Below are 25,764 nucleotides of genomic sequence, written 5' to 3' on the forward strand. Positions count from 1 at the left end.
TGGGCCTTTTATTTGTCCAAATAAGTTTATTAATCGACTTTCCACCTTATCTAAACAAACTTGCTCTCAAGAAAAATGCAGATTGGCACATCTAGAGAAATTTAGGGATAACTTTACCGTCTTTGCTCATGGCTATTCTTCCCATAGTTAATCACCATATTTCCAACAAACGTTAATTGTTTATTTCAGTGAAGTGAGCTTCCAAAGTGTTACATACAAGCAGGTTTTTCTCCGAGTACTGTGCATGTACTCCTTTGTATCTGAACAAGTTCAACAACCATTGCAGAGACTTACAAAACATGCTAGTCACAGATTCCTATGCAGAATGCACACTTTGACAGGATTGGGGATCATGTGTAACCTTGTTTGTTTTATGATAGGTGCATCTGTTCTATAAGTTCAGTTCTGAAATTCGATCTATGGAGGACCTTGAACAAATACTCCCAAGTCACAGGGGTGTGGAATTTAATATAATATCTACTTGTCCATGGGCCAGGTTGCTTCATAAATCAACTTGCCTTGCGACAAAATCCACTTGCCCCTTTCGTGCCATGTAGTGTAGTGACAAATTATGGCAGCAATCTCATTCTATAGGAGCTCTGATATAGCCTTTCTGATTTTGCCAGGGCTCATACCATAGTAGGGTTTGAATACTAGCAATTCCCTTATTTTGCCACCTTTCTAGCAGATCTACATACTGGGGCTGTAGGTAGTGGTAAGCTGTAGTTCCAGGATTAAAATGCCCCTTTGAGTCTGTGCAAACCTACTAACGTGCATGTTTTAAGGGTTTTCGCCTCTAATCTTTTCCCATACTGAGAAAGGTTGAAAAATGTACTCCTGACAATGGCAGACATAAAACTTCTTCCAGGGTTGGGAAAAAAGTGGTTGGAGGGAAAGTGAGCTTGCAAACGCTTAACAGATTTTTGCATGAGCAAATCTACACATGCATGTTTGCTCATGCTAAAATGCAGTTCACAAATACTTTCTAGGACTACGATTTCTTGGCCTACTTCTGTAAATTCTTGTGAATTTATGAAAGCTGTAAATCTGCACTAATGCAAGGACATATAACATGGGTGCGCTTTTGAGATTTCTTGAATAATTGTGCCCCTAATTAAGATTGGCATTAACCAAGACCTTCTGTGGTTTTTTTTTATTTTCTTCCTCTCTATCGGCTGGCTTCACTCTGAGTGACAGCATTCTGCTCTTTCACAAGGAGCATATTGGGACACAAAGTAATGCCATTGCAATGTGTGATTTTAGAGACCAGAATATTTTTTTTGCTTTTTGACAATGCTTGTTATAATGGTGAGGGCCTGGCAGCCTCCACGCCAATAAGGTTTTACAAAAACCAAGCCAAAACAAGACATTTATTTTTAGGTTTCCCATAATCTTGTTTAAACTGGTTACACTGGTTACACCGATTATCCATTAGGAATATTTTTGGAAAATAATATAGCATGCATGAACACATTTTATAAATGTTGCTGCAAAGAAATGGTACCTTACAGCAGTTTAGCTAAATGTTTTTTTTCTGATTTGCATTTTTTGGTGAAAATGTTATTTTAAAACCGACGAATCGTCCATCTTGCTTTCAAGCTTCTGCAAATATTTGCATTGAATCAGAGAGCATTCTGGGAGCATTATACATAGCATCATACGGCTATACTTTGAAAACTTGTGTACACATGTTTATATTGGAACTACTGTCAGTAGTACAGTTCGAGCTTACAACATTTCCTTAGAACTCTCACCCTAATAATATTGGCTTTGCATTAATGAACCAAAAATACAAGTTCAGACAGCAACAACATATGAACACAAAAATGACCTTAACTGCAGACAATGCCCTTCCCTGATCCATAATGTGGTACTGTAAACTGACAGCCAAAGGGTTTGTGCTGCAGGGTATTGGGCCTACTTGTCGTAAGGACAAAATACACATCCAAACTTGCTGTCCTTGACCTAATACAATATGTCCTGGGCGTCAGGCTATAGGAGTTCAACACCTCTGCAAGTCATAAAGATGATGTCTATTTGTCATCTAATGAGGCCACGCCAGGAGAGAGTTCACGTCCCTGACCTGATCCGTGATGTGAAATATGTGTTGGGCTAAATTCTACACCATTAAGTAGATATTTCCAATGTTTCAATGTTTGTTATTTCATTCTCAAGGAATTTTAGCCTTGTTAAAAGTGACAGTCTTACCCTAAATATTGTGCATATGCATGGTTCTCCCACCACCATTTTGAAAGTCTGCTGCTCCAGCCCTGCATCTCCCACACTATCGAGGTTCACCTAAAAGTAGTTTATTACTACTTCCCTCACTGTGTCCCAAAAGACAGTACTTATGTTCCTATTCTCAATGTCAGTGTTCCTGGGAGGTCACCTTCTCCCAATTTAGTGCGCGCTGGATGTAAAAATGATTGATAACATGCTGTCAAGTATTCCACATTTTAAACAATATATACAAAGCTCACTGCTAGTCTAGGTTATATTGGCATTAAGCCCATAACAAAACGGAGCTAACGGACTAAGAATTGGTGGCTAAAAATGAATTGTTTTCAGTTGCCTTTGAAAATCCAAATGATTGGTTATGGTCTGAAGACATGGGTGCAAAGTTTGTTGTTGAACAGCTTGCATTTATATGACTTTTGGAAGTGACTGTCTGTTGTTCCAAGCTATATTGTAGACGCGTGCTATTTTGAATGCTTGCAAAGTGTCCTGTCTAACATGCTGTTAAATATCCTTAGTGCGGCGCTCATTAGAGATGTCAATAATTGAGAGGAAGTCAGTGAATGAGTGAACAGTATTTGATTAATGTGTTTCTGCTGGTAATTTGAGAGAGGACATCATTAGTTCAAAGACCTACCATCGTTCCAGACCCTTCCCCTGGCACCTTCTCCAATCCAGAGAGCATCTTTGCTGGCTGAGTTTGGAGGTCTTGTTTAAAAGTAGCAAGTCTACAGATATGAGACTTCTTACGATAAGGAGCAATTACTTGAGTTGCTTTTCTTTCTCTGGTTGTAGATCATAATCACTAAACATGGTTATTATGGAGGGATTACTTCATGTAGAGAAGATTACTGATAGGTGAATAACCAAAATCTTTTTTTTTTATCTTGTTTTGAACATGCTTATACAGTACAATTTGGGGGTTTTCCTTGTGCTTGAATCATGTTTTTTTAATTATTTTTTTATTCTCATTTTTTGTGTAAATAGCCAAAGTTAAAAGCGAAGTAAGTCGACGAACTTTAACCAGAAAGCAGATCCATGCAATGCAAGATGGAGCAGAACTCTATGAAGCAATTCAGAATGAATCTGATCCAGGTTATCTTGAGGTAAAGCTCAGTACTTAAATTGTAATAAACAGTTGTGTAGATAAAACACATCATATGTTAATTTGTGTAACATATAAATATAGTACAAATCAGAATTCCTAAATCATCTATTTGAAGACATTCTAACCTAAAGGTTTTGGCCCTATGTTAGCAAACCAGCTGATCAAGAAACTGTTATCCATCTGAATTCCATATGAGTTTGTTCGAGGGACCAAACATGCTTCTTGAACTTGTCACCCTACCTTTACTAAATTAGACGATAATCAAAGTTTACCCTGAGGTTATGTTTGTTCCATAAATTATGGTTTCATTTTTTCCGCAATGGGTCCCATAAAACATGCATGCCCATGAAAACTTTATATAGCATAGTATAATATTTTTGGAATCTGTTTAGATTTCTTGTGATGGTGATAAAGTCCAGTTCAAGGAATACTGGTTGAGTTCAGATATTATAAACTGCTTATTTAGCAATTAATTTAATAGATAAATCCTGATTGAGTTTTGTTTGTTTTGATTCGAACTTGGTTTGCATAGTTTCTTGAATATAAATATTTTCTATCACAAAGAATATATTGGGTCTTCAACTGAAGAAGGGAAAATATGCATGCTCTCTGGACGCCCGATTCTCTTCGGTCTGGTGGAACACCAATTCGGTTAGTGTATTCCTGGGAGTGACAAGTGAAAATGGAAATTTCTGTTACTGAGCTATCTGCTGTACGGTGCCGGTAAACCACCTTGGTGTATAAAGATGTTCCAACACAAGTGAAGGCATCTTAATAGTCTTAAGGGGCATGGTAACCCCACTGGAGGTATACCAATATGTGTAATATTACTCTCTTTAAAAAACAATGCGTGAATTCTGACACCTGAGTGGGTGGCATGCTTGACATGCAATTATCCGGCATGGAATTGTTTAATCTGTGTTGTATGGCCCTTCCAACCATGATGGTATGAGGTGAAATGGCATGGGGCAAGATTTGAAAGGTAAAACTCTTCTACTTTTTTTGAGGCAGCAAATTCTGCCATGGAAAGCTATTGATATATATTTGTAAGTTTTTTTTAAAAAATGCGCTTTTTTTGGCATAGATTGTGCATGAAAAGTTTTGGCATGATCAGTCAAGCAGGGCTGACAAAAAAAGGGGAGTCCCAAAACGCAAAATCCCCATGCATTTTACATAGACTTCTTTAAGAAGCACTTCCACAAAAACTGCTGAACAGAATTACACCAAATTTGGCAGAAAGCTCGATCTTGGTCCGTAGATTGTGCTCTCTCTGATTTGGTGTAAATCCATCCAGTAGTTTTTGAAAAATTAAGGTACAAAATGATTTATACATCTGGACGGTTTAGTCCACAAGAGTTTTGCAGGGGCACCAATTTAAAAATACTTCTGATTGGCCCAGGGAGCTTTTTTCCCCTTGGGCCATCTCGCTCCTATGGGAGTCAGACTCCTGTGGGAGCAAGTGCTCCGATTGGCTGCCAGCAACATTAGAAAAATGCTGCTGGCAGCAATTACAAGACTGTGGGACATGGTCCCCTGTCCTGAACTTTAAAGTAATAATAATATAAGGCCTGCCGCCCCGGACCTCAGGGGGGACTCAGATGATCCCTCCTTGGGGCCAAAATAAAAAAAAAAAAAAACATCAGCAACTTTTGATACAATTGCGCAGGATTCCTATATGATTATATTTATATGGAGAGGAAGTAGTCAGTAGTGCCCCCTCCCCTGCCCATTTAGGGCTTTGGGGACCCCATTCCCCGGGGCCGCATTCTATATTTATGGGGTGAGAGGCACATGGTACCCCTCCCCGAGCAGTTTTTGTCCTGGGCCCCACCCCCAACCCCATGGCCCAGTTCATTCATTAAGGGGAGGGGGCACGTGGCCCCCCTTCCTCTGACAGTTTCTGCCTGACAACCCCCAGGGACCAATTTAATTATTAATTTAAGGCTCGGCTTGGGGGGCTGTACAGCCCCCTCCCCTTTGTTATTATATTTGGCCCCAGGGCATGATGTCCCTGAGGCCTAATAAAGCTTAGGGAAGGAGGCCATACGGCCACCCTACAATTGTTTTATTGGTTTTGGCCCCCAGGAGATGGGGTTGCAGGACCCTGAGAAGGCTCGGGGGGGGGGGTGCTGCCCCCTCCTCTCCCCTCCCCCCTTTTGTTTTTTTCTTACTATATTTGGCCTTGGGGGATGGGGTCCCTGTGGCCTATTAAGGCTTGGGTTGCAGGTGCATGATGTGGCCCTCACCCCTTTTTTATTGTATTTAGCCCAGGGGGATGGGGTCCCCGGACCCTATTATGGCTTGAAGAGGGGGGGCTTCACAACCTCCTCTCCTTTTTAAGTGAATTTGGCCCCGGTGGGGGTGGAGTCCTTGGGGCCTTTTAAGGCTTGGGAACGGGGCCATGGGCTCCCCTTCCCTTTACATTGGAAGTGGCTCCTGGGAATGGAGTCCCACGGGCCAAATTAAAGGTCAAGAAGGATGATTGCACGCCTCCTCCCCTTAATTTATATGTTTTGGCCCAAGAGGATGGGGTCTCCAGGGGCCGAAAGCCAACCCTATGCTGAGCACACCTAACCCCGTGACATGCATTACCAAAGGCCATGGGCGTGGCTGCCGCCTACGAGGAGTTGGACACGGGGACTAGCTGTACGCTGGGCCTGCAGCCACCCCCATGACTCGCGCAGCATGGGGTTGGCTGCCTGTGAGAAGGGGTTGGCTGCAGCCAACCCCCTGCTGTGAATCGGCAAGGCCGTGCTCAGCGTGGGGTTGGCTGTCTGTGGGAGGGTTTGCCGCAGTCCAGGCTCTATGACCAACTCAGTGCTGCACATTTGCCCAAAGCCATGCGCGGCGGGTAGTTGGCTTTACATATGGTAATAAAATATTACTTTACTTAAAAATATTAACTAAAACCCTTGAAATTTACTGATCAAACAAGGCTAAAGTAATGTTTTAGGTGTGATAAAAGGATCTGTTTTTGTTTAAAAAAATAAATAAAATAAATGTCATTAGTGATGTCATTAAATGATGTCATAGACCATGTCATCAGTGATGTAATTTGTGAGGTCATAAGCAGTGCACGGCAGGGGCGCATGTTAAAGTTAGCTTTGTTAACTATAACTGGTGAATTTCTGTGGGATGTTTTTATGTTAAAAATGTCTATGTTGTCACTGACAAATTCACCTAACAATAACGTTACTTTAACCTTTGTTTTTTTCAGTAAAAAAAAAAGATCTTTTTACCACACCTAAGTATAGCGCTATTTAATCTTTGTCTTCTTCTGTGAATATATATAGATATAAATCTCTCTCTATAGATATATATATCAGCAGTATTCCTAGAAGGTCTCCAGGGGCCGAAAGCCAACCCTATGCTGAGCACACCTAACCCCGTGACATGCATTACCAAAGGCCATGGGCGTGGTGGTGGCTGCCGCCTACGAGGAGTTGGACACGGGGACTAGCTGTACGCTGGGCCTGCAGCCACCCCCATGACTCGCGCAGCATGGGGTTGGCTGCCTGTGAGAAGGGGTTGGCTGCAAGAAGGAATACTATTGTAAGTTTGAAATGCAAAACAATGCACTAATTAAACATTCTACCTAATGTTTAATTATGTTAATATGAAATTCCAAGAACAATAGTAACATGTTGTTTGTGTATTATCAGAGAAATGGAAGGGAAAAAAAAGTGGGAGTTATTAATTTTTATAACAGTTTCAAGCTAAAGAACAGTATACAAATGTACACTAAATGATACGAAAGTAAATACGTGTTCTTTATAACTAAGTGAAACTACATTACATATAAATTCATAACTGTTTAAGATGACATTGGAGATTTTCTGAGATTATTAGATAAACTAAAAAAATAAAATAAAAAAAATAAGTTTGGCTTTTCTGAACCTTGAAACAGGGATTAATAAAACTTCATCAGGTGAAAAATGTATATTTTGCCTGTGCTTAGTTTATAAAGAGGAACTTTCCCATAAATGTTAATTTTCTTTAAAGAATATTTAATAAGGAAGAATGATTTACATATATGTATAAAAATACCATCAACATGAGCACAAAGCTTTACAAATTTTATACCGTTCAATTAGTTAATGGTTTCTAATGTGTTCAAAAAAAGGTTCAAGGCAAACAAACGATAAGAGAGTGGGCAATCTTGAGAAGTAATATGATGAAGGTTAAATAAGGAAGAAAACTCCATTAACTTTTGGGATAGAATTAACCCAATATATCATATTTATAAATTTAAGACCAATATCAAAGTACAAAAGAAGGTTAAATAAAGATTTCTAGTTAACCTAATCTCACGTTTTTTCAACATCTAATAATAATCCAGCTGGAGCAGGGATCTCAGTTAGTGATCCATCTGGGAGAAATTCCCGCTATTACTCATAGGCTAATGGATATTTGTCATTAGTTGTGAAAACCAGAAGCTGTTTATTAAATGGAATTGTCATCACAATCGCCAATCTTTGTTCAGTCAATAATTAGTTTGATGCTAGTTTTAAAAGTTTTATTAATCAAATCTTCTAGTATGCCATCTTTATTGTAATCAGCACATAAATTCATCAATATTAGTTTTATCAGTGATCAAAATAAGCAAACAATAGATCGTAATAAATGCATTAAGCATGTTCCATAAAGGAAAGAGTTGTTGCTCTAAGAATGGGAGAGGAAAGGGGTCTGTATCAGTGCTCATAAAGAGTTCTGAATTTGAGAGATCAATAAGCATAAAGCTTCAGCATCACATATCAGCTCATTGATTTAATATGCAATCAAGGCAGAACTTCTGATGAAGAGAGGTTCAAGAAACTCAGAGTCTCAGAGCAACATGCTAATACGAGCGTGAAAGGGATCATAAGGAAAATGTGTGTGAATGAGATCTAACCTACTCTAGGAACACACATAATTACAACACATATTTTCAGTGTTGCAGTTCACGGTATCTTCTTTCTTCAGTCAGCCACTCGGCTTTCGATGCTCTCCTGGGAACTATTTCACTCCTCGTCTTCTTACAGAAACAGAATAACTTCAAATGGCAACACTCAGTACCACAACTATGTTATTACCTAGCTACTTATTGCGTTTCTTCTCACGATTCAATCTCCTGTTCAGAACTATGTTTCTATGTGTGAACTTTCATATCCATCTTTCTAGATAACAAGTCTATTTATTAGTTGACAGCAGTCTTTGTCTAAGTAGAAACATCTGTAGCAAGTGAAAGAAAACGTTTTATACAGCTACTGTTTATTATGGAAAACATGTACATGGTAAGCTCAAGAAATACAATTTTTATGTTGAGCTATACTTTTTAATCATACCAGCGTGTCAGAAAATGTGCTTTCAGCCAATCAGGCCTAGTACTTGTAAATATGGTTGCCCACTACAATCTTTGCATTAAAACACACTTTTCATTAAAGCTTGCACGTTAATTCTGCACATTATAATAATATGCATTATTTTCACAACATTATTAACATTATTAAATACTGCTGCAATCCCCAACTTCATTGTTTCTTCACAAATCAATATTTTAGAGCTCAATCTCATCCTCAGTTGAGTATTTCCTCTTTAAGCTCTCAGTTCTTTTCAATCTCTTATATTCTTTTTTTGTTATATAACTTTTTATTGACATTTTCAAAAAATAGGAAAAATCATAGGCATTGAGTATGAGAATCAATCCGGTGACATATATACAGTCATTTAACATGTGATATAATAATACACTGATATGACTATAACATTGAATACCGCTCTGCGCTAGTGCCCCGTCGTGGATAATCAGATTGTGTAGCATCTTACGTTCCGTCCCCTTGGTCCCATCAATCGCTTACTTCTAATTCTGAATTCTCCTTCGGGGGCTTGCATATATTTCCTCTAAGTATTCCACTCTCCCCATATCTGAGTCCAATTTTTGGGGCATCCTCTATGTATATATACTGTCTTTTCAACAATCATTGCGTTATCCATATCCCTACACCATTGGGGAAGGGTAGGAGTTTGTCGGGATCCCCATTGTTGTGCTATATTTCGCTTCGCCAGCATCATGCCCAATGATACCCAGGTTTTTGCTGTATGGTTAAGGTCTGTGGGTTCCCATATATTAAGGAGGCATCTCCTTGGTTCCGGGAGAGTCGTGATCTTTCTAACCTGCAAGAGTGTGCGCATGACTCCCTTCCAATACTGGACAATTGCGGGACATAGCCAGAGGGTGTGAAAGAGAGTCCCTTCTCCACCACATTGTCGAAGGCAGAGCGATGAATCTGTCCGATTAAGTTTATGTAGGAGTGTTTGGGTATAGTAAGTGCGATGTAGGATTTTTATTTGTATCAACTTGAGTTTTGATGATATCGCTACCTCCTTGGGGGATGAAAGCGCTTCTTGCCAATCTGTATCGTCGAATTCTCCTATCTCTAATCCCCATTTAGATTTAAGGGCTTTTAGGGGGTCTGGCTGATTATTTATTATTTTCCGATATGTTTGAGATAAGGCTTTTTTGTTAAGATGTTCTGTGAGAAGTCTATCTTCCAACGGTGAGGATTCCGCAAGCTGTGTACCCGGTGCAATTGCAGCCATGAGTGCGTGTCTGATTTGTAGGTAGCGAAATTTTTCAGTGTTTGCTAGTCCATATGTAGTCTGCAGTTGAGCAAACGTGACTATTTCCCCTTTCTTCCCGAGATCTCCTAATCGCGAGATTCCGATCAGATCCCATTGTCGAAAGCCCTTAGTATTGCACATCATACCTAGTCTTTTGTCTCCCATAGTGGCATGGCCTGTGTTATCTTTCCCTCCCATCCCAGCGCTCGTTGCGCCTCAAACCAAACTTGTATAGTCGGGCCCGTGAAGTTATGTCTCCTGATCTTATTATACAACACACCCATAATTGCTACAGTGCCTAGCAGATGTCTATCCATACGATATGCTGGGTCGTCACAGGGTATGTGTAGCCATTGGTTTATAACCATGAGCTGTGAGGCCCAATAGTATATTTTGATGTTGGGGAGGGCGATACCACCATCATACCAGCTTCTTGTTAATTTATGGAGTGCTATCCGTGGCGTTTTCCCATCCCAAAACAAACTGGTCACTTCTGCGTCTATTGCGGTAAAGTATGTTGGGGAGACTGGGAAGGGCGTGTTCTGCAGTACGTATAGGAATCTAGGGAGTGCCATCATTTTGAAGAGGGCCGCTCTTCTCAGCAGTGTCAGCGGTAGGGAGCGCCAGTGCTTGACGAAATCGTGTTAGCGGTTGTGTAAGATTTTCAGCGATGAATTGTGTTCTATCAGATGTTACATATATCCCTAAATATTTGAATCCGCTATCTGTATTACACACCCCCTTGGAAGCCGTGGTGGGGAACCCTGGAGTACATAGAGGTGTGACTTCGCCCAGTTAAAAGTATACCCGGAAACCCGTCCATATGATGTACATATATCTAGGAGACAATTAATCGAGCGTGTCGGAGATGCTAGGTAGAATAATATATCATCCGTGTACAAGGAGATGCGGTCCTCCCATCGCCCATTTCAAGCCACGGATAACCGGGTCTTGGCGTATCCAGGCAGCCAACGGTTCCAACACCAGCGCAAAAAGAAGTGGTGAAAGGGGGCAACCTTGTCGTGTCCCCCTTCCCAATGGGAAGTCGGTCGATATATGGCCGTTCACTACAATCTGCGCCAATGGTTGTGTGTAAAGTAGCTGGAACCAGGCGCAGATCTTGGGTCCAAATCCCAGGTGTCGAAGAACTGCAAATAGGAAGGGCCATTCTACCAAGTCAAACGCCATTTTAGCATCTAGTGATAAAATGACGGCATCCTCCTCTATAGTAGAGCGGCGCGTGATGACATCATGTAGCCGCCGCAGATTAAGGGTGGTATTGCGATTTGGCATAAACCCGGACTGGTCCGGGTGCACTACTGTGGCTAGGTACGGCTGCAGCCTCGTTGCCAACACTTTTGCCAGGATCTTTGCTTTGGCATTAATCAAAGAGATAGGTCTATAGGATATACATTCGTGCGGTGGTTTGTTTGGTTTATGAATGGCCACTCTAATCTCTTATATTCTTGATTGATATAATTGTTTTATTCTAATTCTCTCTTTAGCTGTTTGTTTCGCTCGCTCTGCTCTTTCTTCTTTCAAGATAACATTTGATATCTTTGTAGAACCATAGTAATGTCGGGAAACAAACACCAAAACTTAGTATGGGTACTAGTACTGCTTTAGGAATCCCTCCTCCTGCTACTGCAAACCATCTATATAAACCTTTTCTAATATACTCACCTCGGTGCCCAAGCAACGTTGGCCGATGCCGTGTGGAGCTGTCCTATGCAGTTATTGAGGAGTTTGACTCTGGTTCCCCCCTTGGCCGTCACCTACCCAGCCGGACATCAGACATTGTTTTCCTTGTCAGCAATGCCATTAGACCCTTTTACAAGGAGTGCCTTTCTCTACCAGCTTGACTCCATTAAATGGCCCCCATAACTATGCCCTTGTCAAAGCACCCCTACTCCCCTTGTTGGGTATGGATCCAGCATCTTTGCCTTGGAGTCTCAGAGACCCCTCTGAGAGAGTCCACAGTGAGAAGGGTGACACACATAGTGGAGGACTGGGATTGATCCCCTTACCACTGGGAGCCGTCTCCTACCCTGCCGGACGTCGGACACCGTGTTCCCTCTGGGTTTCCTACCCCCTCCCCCACCGCTTCCCTCCTTCATTCTTCCGAGTGTGCCGTGACCAAAGCACTCCTCTCCCCTTGTTGAGGAGGGATCCAGCATCTATGCCCTGGAGTCTCAGCGACCCCGCTGAGAGTGTCCACCGTGACAATGGGTAACACATAACTGAGGACTGAGAATGATCCCTGTCCCACGGGGAGCCGTCTCCCACCCAGCCGGACGCCAGAGACAGTTACTTCCCCGTCTCCACGCTGTGTCCCCTACCCCCGCCACCTCCGCTTCCCTACTTCATTATTTGGCTACCTCCCTTTTTCCTTTCCCCTCTCCCTTGAATTCCTCTCCACTTGCCTGCTTTGTCTATCCTTATCACTATACTCTGCTTAATCTCCCCCCTCACCCTTTTACATTAGCCCCTTACCCCTCTATACGCAAAGAACCAACAATGTAACTGTTGTACCTTCTGTAACAATGTGTAATTTGTAACCTATGTAACTCTCCTCATGTAAAGCGCTCTGATACCTCCGGGTCTAGCCAGCGTTATATAAAACTCAAGTAAATAAATAAAATAAATCTGACAATTGTAGAAACGTGTTTACCTAAGCTGCTTAAGACACTAGTGGTTTCTAATGATTCTAACTCAGGTTTCCGAATCAGAAATATTATTTTTGAATTCTATAATGTTCAACTAATAAAGCTCTAGATGTACTAGTTGCCAGCTAATCTACTCCTGTTGAAAGCTTTCTAATCTTCTCATCATTTAATACCACCCCTACTAGTGGGATGATGGCTTCAAAAATGATTCCCACTAAATGTGTTCCATCATTTATACTATGTGTATGTCTGTGTGATGGTGTCATTGTCGAAGCATCTATACTATTTACATGATACATCTTAGGAAAGAGCAGACCCAAAAAACAAACACCCTCCCAATCATATGTTAACTGAAAATAAGCATCTTGCCCATAAATTAAATAAATCCCTTGAATAACTGATTCATCTCCTTGTACAATATGCCATGGACCTCCCAAAATTTTAAATGTGTCTTCACAATTGCTAAACCCTACAAGTCTCTTTCTAAATTGGTTTCCTCTTTCATAAAATATAATTCTCCCTTTTGTCTGTCTAATTTTAACCTATGATAGATTATTTGCTTTCTGTATTTGCTTTCTGTAGGAGGCTTTTCCCAAATATTCTTCTGCACGTCTTCGCCTTTATTTTTGCTATGAAAATGTGTACTCTCTTTTCTTAATATAATGAATTTCTTCTTTAAGGGTCCAATCAAACAAGTCAAATTTATTTCATATGCCCTAACAATATCTATAGGAGTAGGTGATCTAAAATAATACTAAGCAATATCCATTTATTTTGCCTTTGGATGAAGGTTCATACTCTTCTGTAAAGAAACTTTTGAATGAATCATGTCATCATTTGAAAAGTAATAGTCAGTGTTCCTGCCTATATACTAGTAAAATTCTACATGTAATTGTATATGACAAAGGTATTCAGATTTTAAAATCTTGGTAACCATGACACTGAAAAGTAGTATTCAATAGAAGATTAAGTTTATTACTTTTTTAAAGTATAAATTGTAACGTTTTTAAGTAATCATACACAATAAACTATTTGACTTGTATGTGGTATTATATCACCTCCTCTGCAACAGACGAAGGTATATGTGGCAGACATAACAGTCTTTCGTATCTATTGACCTTGTGTATTCCTGCACTAATCTAGAGTAAACAATTGAGGAATCTTCTTTCATGTAATCTACAAATGACGCCTTTAAATTTGCCTCAACTATTGTGTGCGTGTGTGTGTGTGTAGATATCATAGAAGCAAAAGTGAAGCAGGTTTCTCTCTCACTGGTGTGAATTAATCTTTACTAACATTGCTTTGACTTCTAAAACTACTACTAAAAATGTAACACCCATAATGGACAGTCAGACCGTTAAGTATAATAATGCATTAAGTAAAGTCGATAGTCCAGTTTCAGACTTTTTGCACTAAGCAGCTTCTCGAGTTTTCTTCTTTTTCTTTTACAATTCTTTCAGCTGTATTTACAGCAGGCTTTGTATAGTCAATTAATCAACCTATCTATCAGTCTTTATTTCATTCAATTTTCTCGCTCAAATTTTGATATTCTCTTAAATATTTTTAACAGCTTTTCTCCAGTTACCTCTCCAATATAATGTCATGGAGGTTCAAATAGTTCTGATCTCAAATCAGTCGAATCAGATATAGGTATGTTTAGCACTTGATTCACATAGTAAGCCCATTCAGGTACAGAATACCTCCGACAAGGTACTCTCGCTATTTTTGATCTTTTGGCATCTGTGGATCTTCTTAGGTGTTACTCGTTCCACTTGACTTTGTCTCCTCAGCAGTTGTGGGTGGTATGCATTCGGCTGACAAACTTGATCTCAATTTCTTCTTATTAGTGTTCCTTGGCTATTCAGCATTGTAAGTAACTTTTCTTGATCCAGTACTTGTTCCTTCACCTAGATCATCTTCTGGTGATGTCTCAACTATTACCTCAGGTTGAGATCTTAGTTGTTCTTCTTCACAAGAGACTTCAGTGCCACTTTGTGAAATCCCAGGAACTTGAGTTGGTGCAACTGTGTGTTTTTCTTCACCCCTTTCTCTTCCTCACTGCTGTGCTTCATGCAATTGTACTCCTTCCTGTTGTACAACTTAAGGTGGTACAGTCACCAATGATCTTGGTTCTGGCTCATAGAACACTATTTCTTCATAAGGGCTTCTCTTTCTGAGTGTGCGATCCATGCACCCAATTTGGAATTCCAGCACACTTAACAGCAGTATTCTGGAAGAGGCTCGCTTGGAAGGGGCCTTTCCATCTTTGTTCCAAACACAACTTCTGGACGTGCTTCTTGATTAACTCCCAGTCCTGCGGAGGTTGTAATACTGCTCTTGACTCAGATTTGCTGTGACGGTTTCAATCTGTGGAGAAACAGAATGCACCACATCAGCCAATCCTTTGCAGGAATCGAGTATCCTATCATCTGTGATGTTCACGAGAACATTTGCAGGTGCAGCCGCCGGTCTCATTGCACACTCTATAAGGATCTAATGCAGCAATAATCCTGTCTTCCTGTCTGGGGTACTCCGAAGGCTTAGCTCCCCCCAAAGGCAAAGCATCAGGCCATTTCAGTGGAGTGAACACACAGACTTTTGCCAACCACGATTTAATGGTGCCACTCAGCTGTTTCACTAAGCCAGATCCCTCTGGGCAATAGTTACAGTGTAATCTCTGCTCCACTTTTAAATCTGCCCACCACATTCTCAGGACCCATTATTAAAATGAGTCCCTTGGTCTGACGCTAGAGAAAACAGTAATCTGTTCCTAGGTATCAGTTCTTGCAGCAGCAGTTTCACCACAGTGAGACTGCCATTCCTCTGTGTTGGCTAGACATCTCAATAAAGTCCATTTGCATCCTCTTGAAGGGACCACCTGATCTTCCTACACGGCCCTGTTTTACGGGTGTTCTCCTCCCCATTTCATCTGTTGACATATTACACAGCAGTGGCACAATTCTTCTGCAAGCATTCTGAACCTGGGGTTAAACCAATTCAGTCTGAACAACCTCACCATTGCAGTTCTCCCTTAATGTGTTGGGCCATGGGAGTGTTTTGTCATGGGAAACAAACTTATTGGCAACACCGGTCTTCCATCTACTGAAATTCAAATGTCATTTTAATTTTATCCACATCCTGCTCTTATCCAACCCTGCTGTGCTGCCTCTGAACCATCTTCCTGCAACCTCTTAAGCTCTTCCCATGTATCGGCCACAGACAACATTATTGGAAAAGCAGTGTCCTCTTCAGATTAATTTGTGTAAGCCCTGTTAAATGTGCAAGCCACAACTGCACAGTACCATGCAACTTCATCAGCAAATCTATTTCCAATTGTGACCTAATCATTTCCATTCCTGTGAGCTGCACATTTAAGCTCTGCAACTTTGGTAGGCCTCTGCAATGCATCAAGCAATTTTCTTACATGTTCACCATTCATGATGGGAGTACCACATGAGATAATGAAACCTCTTTGTGACCACAAAGGTCCAAAGTCATGGACCACACCAAAGCCATATTGATTGTCAGTAGATATAGTCAGTCGCAATTAGGCTGACAAACTACAGGCTCTTGTAAAGACAATCAGTTCTGCAACTTATGCTGAGGTAACACTTTGAAGCCATGAAGCTTCCACAACTTCTGGAATTGTACAGCGTAAGCCACTCTCCAGGTACCTTCATTGTTTCTCAGACATGAGCCATCCACAATGGTTACATAATCGGGCGCAATCAAAGGCTCATCCTTTATATCTGGCCTTGGCTTGATGCATAAATCAGTGACATGTAGACAATCATGTTCAACCTCCGCATCCTCAATTTTATTTTCTGTAAGGGGCAACAGTGTTGATGGGTTTAATGTCTGACATCTTTTCAGAATTATGTCATCAGCGGCTAGGATTTGTTGCTCTTACGTTGTAAGTCTACTGTTGGTCATATATACTGTGTTTTCGTTGAAGTGAGCAAAATGTCAACAGAGTAAGGGACCACGTAACAGTGATGTCCCATCACTATAACTTCACATCTTTCAATACTGACACCCACCGCAGCACCTCTTTAAGTCAGCCGGACCTTCCTGCGGCAACAGGATCAAGGGTTGTTGGAAAATATGCCTTCTGGACTCATCATGCGTCTGAGTAAGCACTGAGAGAGCGCAGCCCTCCCTCTCCCTGCAAAACAATGTGAATATCTTATTGTAGTCTGGAATTCCTAGTGCCGGGGCATGACCGAGACTTCCTTACAGCTCTAGGAAAGCTTTCAAGCACTCATTTCCCATGGAAGTAGATAAAGCACATCTTTGTTTGTCAACCTCAGTAAAGGCTTGGCCACTAGGGAAAAGTTTGGTATCCACTGTCTACAGTAGCCAACCATTCCTAAGAACATTCTGCCTTCTCTCTGCGTTCTTGGAGGATTAATCTTAAAGATGGTCTCTACTCTCTCTTATGACACCTTTCTCCTTGTGACTTTCAATGGTATGTCCTAAGTGCACAACTTCTTAATGTCCATTCTCAGCCAAATAATTCAACAATGCAATGATTTGGCCCATTTAACTTGCAGACCTGAAAGGGCAGCGAATTCATTGAGTGTCCGGGCTAGCGTATCAGGATCCGATCGCATGTCCCGAATATACAGAAGGTTGTCAGCATATAGAGAGATTGTGTGGGTTTCATCTCCCAGGTGAATACCCCAATCTGCACTTTGGGTCTGGATAGCCGTGGCAAGCGGTTCTATGGCTATGAACTGGGTTACTTAAACAGATATACTCGGGGGATGTACAAAATTAATATATTTTCGTATTACCAAATTGTACGTTTCCTATGCTCTCGTTTCATGAAGTAAATATCAAAATCTCTCCAAAAATATTTTCATACAGGTTATTTTTTCTGATATTGGGCAATGCAGTACATTTTTATTATCTGCTGCAGATACGCTTAGCCAAAATCTATATCTGACAAGGCAAGCCCAAACAGGATTGTCATTTTAATAAATACCTGGTTGTAAATCCGTGAGTTAACTTTTGCCTTTCTCTACTGCAGCAATGTAAGATGCACACAGTTGTGCTATGGTTGCATGCTTTATTACATATTTGCACAACAACATAAATTACCTCCCTGAATTAACATGAACTGGCTAACTGAACTCAAATCGCAAAGCTGCACACAAATTAAGAACAAGAAGTTAAATCACAGAGGTTCTGAATTGACACAAACCTCCCCCTGGGTGTGCTCATTGATCACACCAGCAAATCAGCAAGAGCAGCGCTTTTCGCCCGTAAATGCCTCTGACCACGCCTTACAAAAGCACACTTTCATTTTGTTGTATAAGCCATTATCAACTTAAAATTAGACTACTGTTGCACCTGGCCTTCCCTGCAGCGTCACCACCAACATTTTGCCTTCACCCCAGCTACTTTGCTGAATTTGTTTTTGTTGGCTTTAGGACTCTGTCAACTTTACCAGTGCTAAAATACTTGTGTTTTCTTCTTAAAATACTGTAATGTTGGCATACACCTGATTGCCACTTTTAATGTACTTGTAAGTCCCTAATATATGGTACTGCATTGAACCCTGAATCTGTAAATTAAATGCTATTGGTGTGCCTGCAGTACTCCTTGTAACACCCATTAAAGTAGCCTTTTAAAACATCTCTGTCTGTGGTGCAGTTTTAAACTGCTATTTCAACTTGGAAAAAACAACCTTTTGCCAGGCCTAAACATCCAGTTTAATACATATGTTTTCCCTAAGGAGCGCCCTAACCAGTCTATTTGGCAGGGTGCATTTTGTTTAAAAGTATGATATGTGTTCTTAAGTTTTACATGTCCTGGTAGATAAAAACTCCTACATTTGTTTTTCTCTACTGTAAGGCCTATCTCTCCCCTTTGATAATATTATGTTACCTTATTACATTTAATAAGTGCTAACTTTTGATTGAGAGCAGATAGGGATGTCCAGTTTGGACTCCATTGAATTATAATTGAAAATCTTCTTTAATGGTAAAGTCAGATTTTACATTACAGTTTAAAAAATGCCACTTTTAAAAAGTTTATATTTTCCTTCCCTTAAAGTTTCTGAGGCCTTCTAGGGGTTTCCAGCTGCCTGGGCATGTTAATGGCTTCCCCATTAAGAATGTGTTTGAGCCAGACAGGGAAAATAGGACCTGGGTATAGGAACCTGACGCTCAAGACTTCTTAGAGCCTTGACAGGGGAAGGGAAGAACTTTCAAGAACTGTCGCACACTATCAATACTGAATGTACGCATTTGGAAGCCTCTAGCGGCTCAATTATTTTTTTCTTGCATAATCTGTTCAAGTGATCCTTTAATGGTTTTCACAATACAATTGGTACACTACAAACCTTATGTACCTTGGGAATGGCTTCTACCTTCAACACAATGTGATGGTTGAAACCCCTGAAGCACCCCAATTGTTTATCAAGCAATTTGGGAAACTATCCAATAAGTTTATCTGTTTCATCTTGTACTGTTCACAAAACATGTTCCAAGTGATTCGGATTCAATGCTCGCTGTTCTCTCCATCCCACAAGTAACCTGCCTTTCTCCACACACATACCTTGGCTTCTGCACACCTGCCATTAAAGCATAATTCATTTTGAAAGTACCTTATAAAGGTTGGAGTAAATCTTTCTTCGCAATACTTTCCTGTGTTTCTTTCTAAGTTAAAGTAAACCGCAAACAAGAATCTGCCCACCTGGGTACATTCACTCCATTCATTATTACTGAGCACTTTGGGGGGGGGGGGGGGGTGATACGGTGTGTCCACTACATCAACCTCGCAATCAGAAGATGTACCTTCATACACCATTAATACCTAGACTTCATTATCATCTGAGTTCTCCAAATGCTTTTATCCAGTTGTATTGCCTTGTATTATTTTACCAATTAATGCCACTCTCGTTCTGTTGACTTTCATATGACATATTTTAGAGTAGTGTCCTACGTTCTTACATTTAAAAAGACCTAGCTTTGATTGCTGTACACATAAAAGATGTTGCTACATGGTTAATGCTTTAGCATCCGTTGCATTTTTTCCTTTCAGTACCACTAGGTAGTTCTTTGTTAACTTGCAAAATGTTTCCACCAACAGCATCATGCACCACATCTACTTCGCTCTTGACACTTTTATGACTTATACACTCCCTCTTTTGCACAGAATTCCCCTCACATAACGGCATGTATTCTCAGTAGGTTATGCTACACATATTGATCAATCAAGTGAAGGTTCTTGAAGTTCTATCAATTTCTCTTGAATCCTTAAGTTCAAGGTTTTATTAATCAATTGATCACATATAATCTCTTAGTGAAAATCTTTGAACTTAATGTAGAAGCTAAAGCACATAGTACTGTTAAATATTAATCAATAGATTTACCAGGTTTTTATGCTCTAGGGAAGATTTTTTATCTTTCAACTACTATGCTGTTTTTCCCCCAAAGTTTTCTTGCACAGCATTGATAGCCATTATATGTTAATTGTTAGATTATTCAGTCATATCAGATGTATTTCCTTCTCTTGCCTGGCTATCACTCACAAATTGAAATGTCTTTAAAAGTTTTTTGTCATCCACTCCTGAAATGTGCTTTAGCATTTCAGATGCTTCATGCAAATCCTCCCAAAGCATTACTTTTTTTTTTTTATTTGTTTCTATTCTTTAAAAAAAGATCTGTTCATTAGTTTTGCAGCAAAACACATGTACAGAAAAAAATTAATGGTTGCCAGCTGTAACCTCGAGTGTACCAAACAATGATGGATGGAATGCTTGAATTAAACTCAGCCACATCCCACTCCATTGTTATTTTGCACACCATGCTGCCTCAGTTTGGACCCTGCTGTATGCAAATCAGTCTTGACGATGCGAACAGTCCAGCCCAAACTGCCAAGCCCGGTCCTCCCTAAATGTGAACACAAGCCGCCTAGGAAAGGTTTTGCCCTAGTTATGGGCTCATGAGCCGAATACAGCTTGGTTCCAGTGACACAGTGTTCACAGGACCCACATCTGGGCATACCCGTCCCACTTAGGGCGACATAAGTATACAAAACGGTGATGAACTAAATGCTTGAATTTATTTCAGCCACTGGTAATCACTCAAGCCGCATCCCAATCCATCGTTTTTCTGCACACCATGCCACATCAGTTTGGACCCAGCTATATGCAAATCAGTCTTGACCCTGCTCCAATAGTAACAGTCCAGCCCGAACTGCCAAGCAAGGCCCTCCCTGAACCGGAACAGAAGCAACCCAGGACCGGTTTTGCCCTGGTTATGGGCTCATCAGCCAGGTACAGCTTGGTTCCAGTGACAGTGTGCGCATAACCCACGTCTGGGCATACTTGGGATGGCACAATAAGTATACAAAACAGCTGTAACCTCAAGGTCCGCAATATACATTTCAGCAAACAAGCTCATATGCATGTCTACCCTCAATAGAATACACCATACGATTATTCTCTTCCAACCACACCCGGATGTCCCATCAGGCCCAGTTTACTTATTATCCTTCTAATGGCAGCCCAGCCGAGCAGCATCACAACCTCGCAGCTCCAGTCCCTTCTCTTCCCCCATCATCTTCCATGTGTTTCCCTGGGCCCAAAACCAGTTCATTTACAAAGGTAGTTAGGGGATTTGTACACCAATTCTTCAGACCCTTACCCCACTCCCCCCCCCCCCCCCCCCCAGGAATCCCCTATTTTATCTATGCCCACTTCCTGTAGCCTTCTGTCATTTGCTGCTTCTTTAATGTCTCTGTTGCCCTGAGTGGTGTCTCTGGCGTAATCCCCCCCCCCCTCTCCCGAGCCACCTCCAGATCTTCACTGCCCTCGCTGACTGGGTTGGCAGCAAAATCTATGACCCTCACTGCTGAAGTAGCCATTCAGGTCTGGCCCTACTGTTCTCTTATAGGGAGGGGTCCTGCTGTGCCGCGTAGGCCCAGTCGTTAACCACCAATAATTGGGACGCCCAGTAATAAATTCAGAAGACCCACCCAGCAGACGCAAGGCTTCCTAGTCCAGACTGAGAGGGCAATCCCTGGGAATCCCCAGTCCCACCCCAGTTACCGCGTCCACGTCTTGGAAAAATCCATCTGGAACCTTAAATTAAGAATTCTGTAAGATATAAAGGAATTTGTGTAGGTTGATCATTTTAAAAATGGCTTCTCCACCCAACATAGACAGGGGCAGCTTCCACCAGTGTTTTACATCGACCCTATACTTCTCCAGTGTCCCTCCACCCCCAAGTTGTCGCAGAGGAAATTATCCTGGTCGGTATTCCCAAAACTCTCCAGGATATGAAACCCATGGGTTCCCACTTCAAGGGGCAGACCCAAGTCTCTCCCTGGCACCCAGTCTGTCAAGGGGTAAGCAGCTGATTTTCTCCAGTAGACTCATATTCCCACATGCTTCCCTCTAGAATTCTCAGAACGTTCGGGATTGAGCTCTTGGTGTCCACCAGGTAAAGAAGTATGCTGTCTGCTTAGAGCAAGATCACATCCTCCCAGTTTGAGTCCTACCTTGGTCAACAAAACAGTGCATTTCTTTCGTATCCACATAGCCAACAGTTTAGTTGCCACCTCAAAGAGCAAAGAGGACAGCAGGCAGCCTTGACTGGTAACGCCGGCCAAATAAAATTTACGCAAGACGGCACCGTTGTCCCAAATCTTTGCCAGTAGGTCTGTATACAGTAACTTTATCCATGCTATGAATGATGGGCCGAATGCTTGTTGTTCAGGACCGCAATCAGGTATGTCCACCCCACCGAACTGAATACCTTTTTGGCATCTCCTGTACTCAGTTTCTCTGTGCCAGATATCCAAATATTTGGGCCTCGTCCACATGTAGGGCATAAATCCAGGTTGGCCCAGCGCAGTATGAGTGTCCACCACATGCATTAGGCAGATCGCCAGGATCATGACCGGCATGTTAGTTTCCACGTTTAATAAGGAGATCGGCCTGTAGGAATCCCAAGGCATGATTGGCTCATCTGGCTTTGGTAGGAAAGTGGATGGTGCTGTTAATGTCAGGATTGTTGTCACTAGATTGAAATTCCACAATGGCATGGCTGAGAAAATACTACATGAGGTCTAGTAAAATGAATAACTGTAAAGATCATTTAAGATGTTAAAAAAATAGAAGTAATCAGTGTTGCTTCTTAAGTTTATATTTGTACCATTTCTATACTCTGCTATGAAAGGAATAAGAAAAAATGTGTTGTATTCCATTAACAAGCAATCTGTAAGGTAGGTATTTTTTAGCAGTAGTCCTTGCCATGTTTTTTCAGGCCTTTTAATGTTTTCTTGAAGTGCAGTACCTGAAACTGAAAAATATACTACTGTGCATTTGGAGTGTTCAACAGAGACAAAGGAATCTTTTACTGTTATTAGTAGTGAGCAGAGGTATCACAAAGTCACCAGCTAGAAGCCCATTGAGTAAGTAAAGCATTTAGGTGGTAGTGTTCTTTTTTTTTTTTTTTTTTTTTTTTTTTATTATTATTAAATACCTGGTTTGATAACAATATATACATTTATATAATAGACAATCTGACACAGCTTGATTTTTACATTGAAGGTCATAAATAATACATAATCAGGTGTTTCGTAATTCCATTAAATATAAAATACAAGAATATATATATTAAGAAGGCAGTTAGTTCATAAATGTTAAACTAACATTTAGAGAAATCTAAATACAATCTGTATGCAGTTCTGCCCTACCATTGGGAGTTCCTCCACCTCTTCAGAGGAGCCCATATTTCTAACCCCAACTCCCTCATCTTCCTTCCCCTACGACTGTATAGAGCAGATTCAATATTATGTATCCCAAGTAGTCTAGATAGCCACAGTTGAAACGTAGGGGCCAAGGCGTCTTTCCAACTTCCTGCTAACATTAAACGCAAGACAGCCAGACATAAAAACACAAAGGCTTCCTCCTCCGTCTTCAGCCCCAGGTTACTGTCAATACCTATTATCATTAGGGTTGGGGATAGGTTGATCTTTCTACCTAGCAGCCCCTCCAAAAACTTTTCAATCTCTTCACAAATTATACTCAATTTATTACATTGATAAAACATGTGGATCAGATTGGCGGGTCCCTCCACACACCTTGGGCATTTATCATCTTCCCTTTTATTCCACTCATATAGTTTGGAGGGTGTATAATATAAGTTAAATATGGTTTTGTAATGTTGTGACTTTAAATTTGTGGAGCGAAAGATTTTCCCTGCCATTTGCAATGCTTTGTCCACATCAACATCCGGATCATCTAGTTTCTGCATCTAGGAAGCCTCAACCTTTTCAATATCATCTTGTAGGCTTAATAACAAGGTGTTATATACCACTTTAATTTTAGTCCCCCCACCTAAAATATAGTCAAACTCCTTGATTCTACCGCCTGGACATATCCTTGGTCTGATACCCATTAAAGTATTACGTATTTGTAAATATTTAAAGCCTTGATTATCTTGTATACCAAATTTCTGTTGAATAGTGCCGAAGTCTAACATTTGCCCCCCTTCCCAGATATCCCCTATTCTTGTCACTCCTTGTTGTTCCCAGACTTTCCCCATTCTATCATAGCTAAGTTGGGGAAAAGGACTTGAATTCCAAAGGGGGGTATAATAGTTTATTTTAGGTATTCCTATTAAGCTATAGAACCGATTCCAGACCTTCCAGGCACTATCCATCAATTTATATCGTGATTTTTTATAATATCTTTTATCCGTTCTCCGTAACAGGAATCCTATGGCTTCCCCGCCCAACATTAATTCATATATAGAAGGCAATTCTGAGCTACCATATAAGTTGTCTGTATGATGTTTGGCCGGTTCAAATAATGTTGCCATTTGACTAATTAGACACGAATAATGTTAGAATCTGATGTTAGGCATAGCAAGTCCCCCCTTTTCCTGCGGCTGCGAGAGATATTTCATAGATCGTCTTATTTTGCCGTACTGCCAGATAAAGTTCATAAATGTTGCCTCTATTAATTTCATTAAACCTTCATCAATCATATAGGGAATAGATCGAAAGAGATAGAGTAATTTTGGGAGCATAGTCATCTTCAATACATTGACTCTACCTATTATTGTCAGATGTAAAGCGTCTATTCTTTTTAAATCCACCGTCATATTTGCTAATAACGGATCAAAATTATCTTTAATAATTGCTTCCGGTACCGGGCTCACTCTAACCCCCAAATATACTGCAGAATCAATTCGTCTTTCGTCGTTCATTATAATATTACTCGTACCCACTATCTGTGTCTTACTATCATTTAACAAATATCCGGAGCCTCGTCCAAATTCATTAGCGATCTCTTTTATACTATTCATAGCCCGGCCTGGTTCAGGGGTTAATATTGCAAGATCATCAGCATAGGCCAATAGTTTGGTCTCAAATCCATTACTAACCATTGTTCTAATATTATCACATCCTATTAATCTTTGAATTAATGGGTCTATATATAGAGCGAAAAGAATAGGTGAACAGGGGCATCCCTGACGTGTCCCCCTGGATATAAATATTCTTTCCGAACTTATGCCCATTAATTGAATTCTAGCCGTCGGTTCAGAGTACATGGCCTTAATAGAGCTTATTATTTTAGGCCCAAAACCTCTATATTCCAATATCCCCCAAAGATATTTCCATGTGACGCGATCAAAGGCCTTTTATGCATCGAGAAGGATCAAGGCCATCCGTCCACCCGTGGCAGCCTGCATATCAAAGAGTGAAATAACCCGCCTGATATGTTCTGTGGTCCCACGACCCGGAATAAACCCATGTCCGCCTATGATCCTTCCGAGCCTTTTGGCCACAACCTTTGCGTAGATCTTAGTGTCACTATTAATGAGGGATATAGGGCGATATGAAGCCGGGTTCTCTGGGGGCTTCCCTTTTTTATGAAAGACTACTATGTTGGTTTCTTTCCATGAATCCGGGATTACCCCGGAGCTCATTATACCGTTAAATAAATCCAGTAGTATACTAACGGTCTCATTCTGTATATATTTGTATACCTCTAGCGGAATGCTATCGGGCCCAGCAGCCTTCCCAGTACGTAAATCTTGTATTGCTTCTGCAACCTCCCCTTTTTCAAAATCTTTCTCCGGTACCGCTAAATCTTGACTACCTAGACGTGGGCCTAAGTCTAAAAATTCA

The 25,764-nt window shown here is 40.9% G+C and overlaps 1 protein-coding gene across 5 annotated transcripts in view; it reads left to right on the forward strand.

Moving 5' to 3' along the window:
• BRCA2 (BRCA2 DNA repair associated) overlaps positions 1-25,764 on the forward strand; it is a 740,135-nt gene that overhangs the window by 500,534 nt on the left and 213,837 nt on the right. For all 5 annotated transcript variants that reach the window (XM_085621674.1, XM_085621677.1, XM_085621676.1 and 2 more), the window contains exon 22: positions 3,223-3,341. In XM_085621674.1, the coding sequence (XP_085477800.1) occupies positions 3,223-3,341 (119 nt within the window). The remainder of the gene's footprint in view (positions 1-3,222; positions 3,342-25,764) is intronic.

This window comes from Triturus cristatus, chromosome 8, assembly GCF_964204655.1.
Source record: "Triturus cristatus chromosome 8, aTriCri1.1, whole genome shotgun sequence".
Lineage (NCBI taxonomy): Eukaryota > Metazoa > Chordata > Amphibia > Caudata > Salamandridae > Triturus > Triturus cristatus.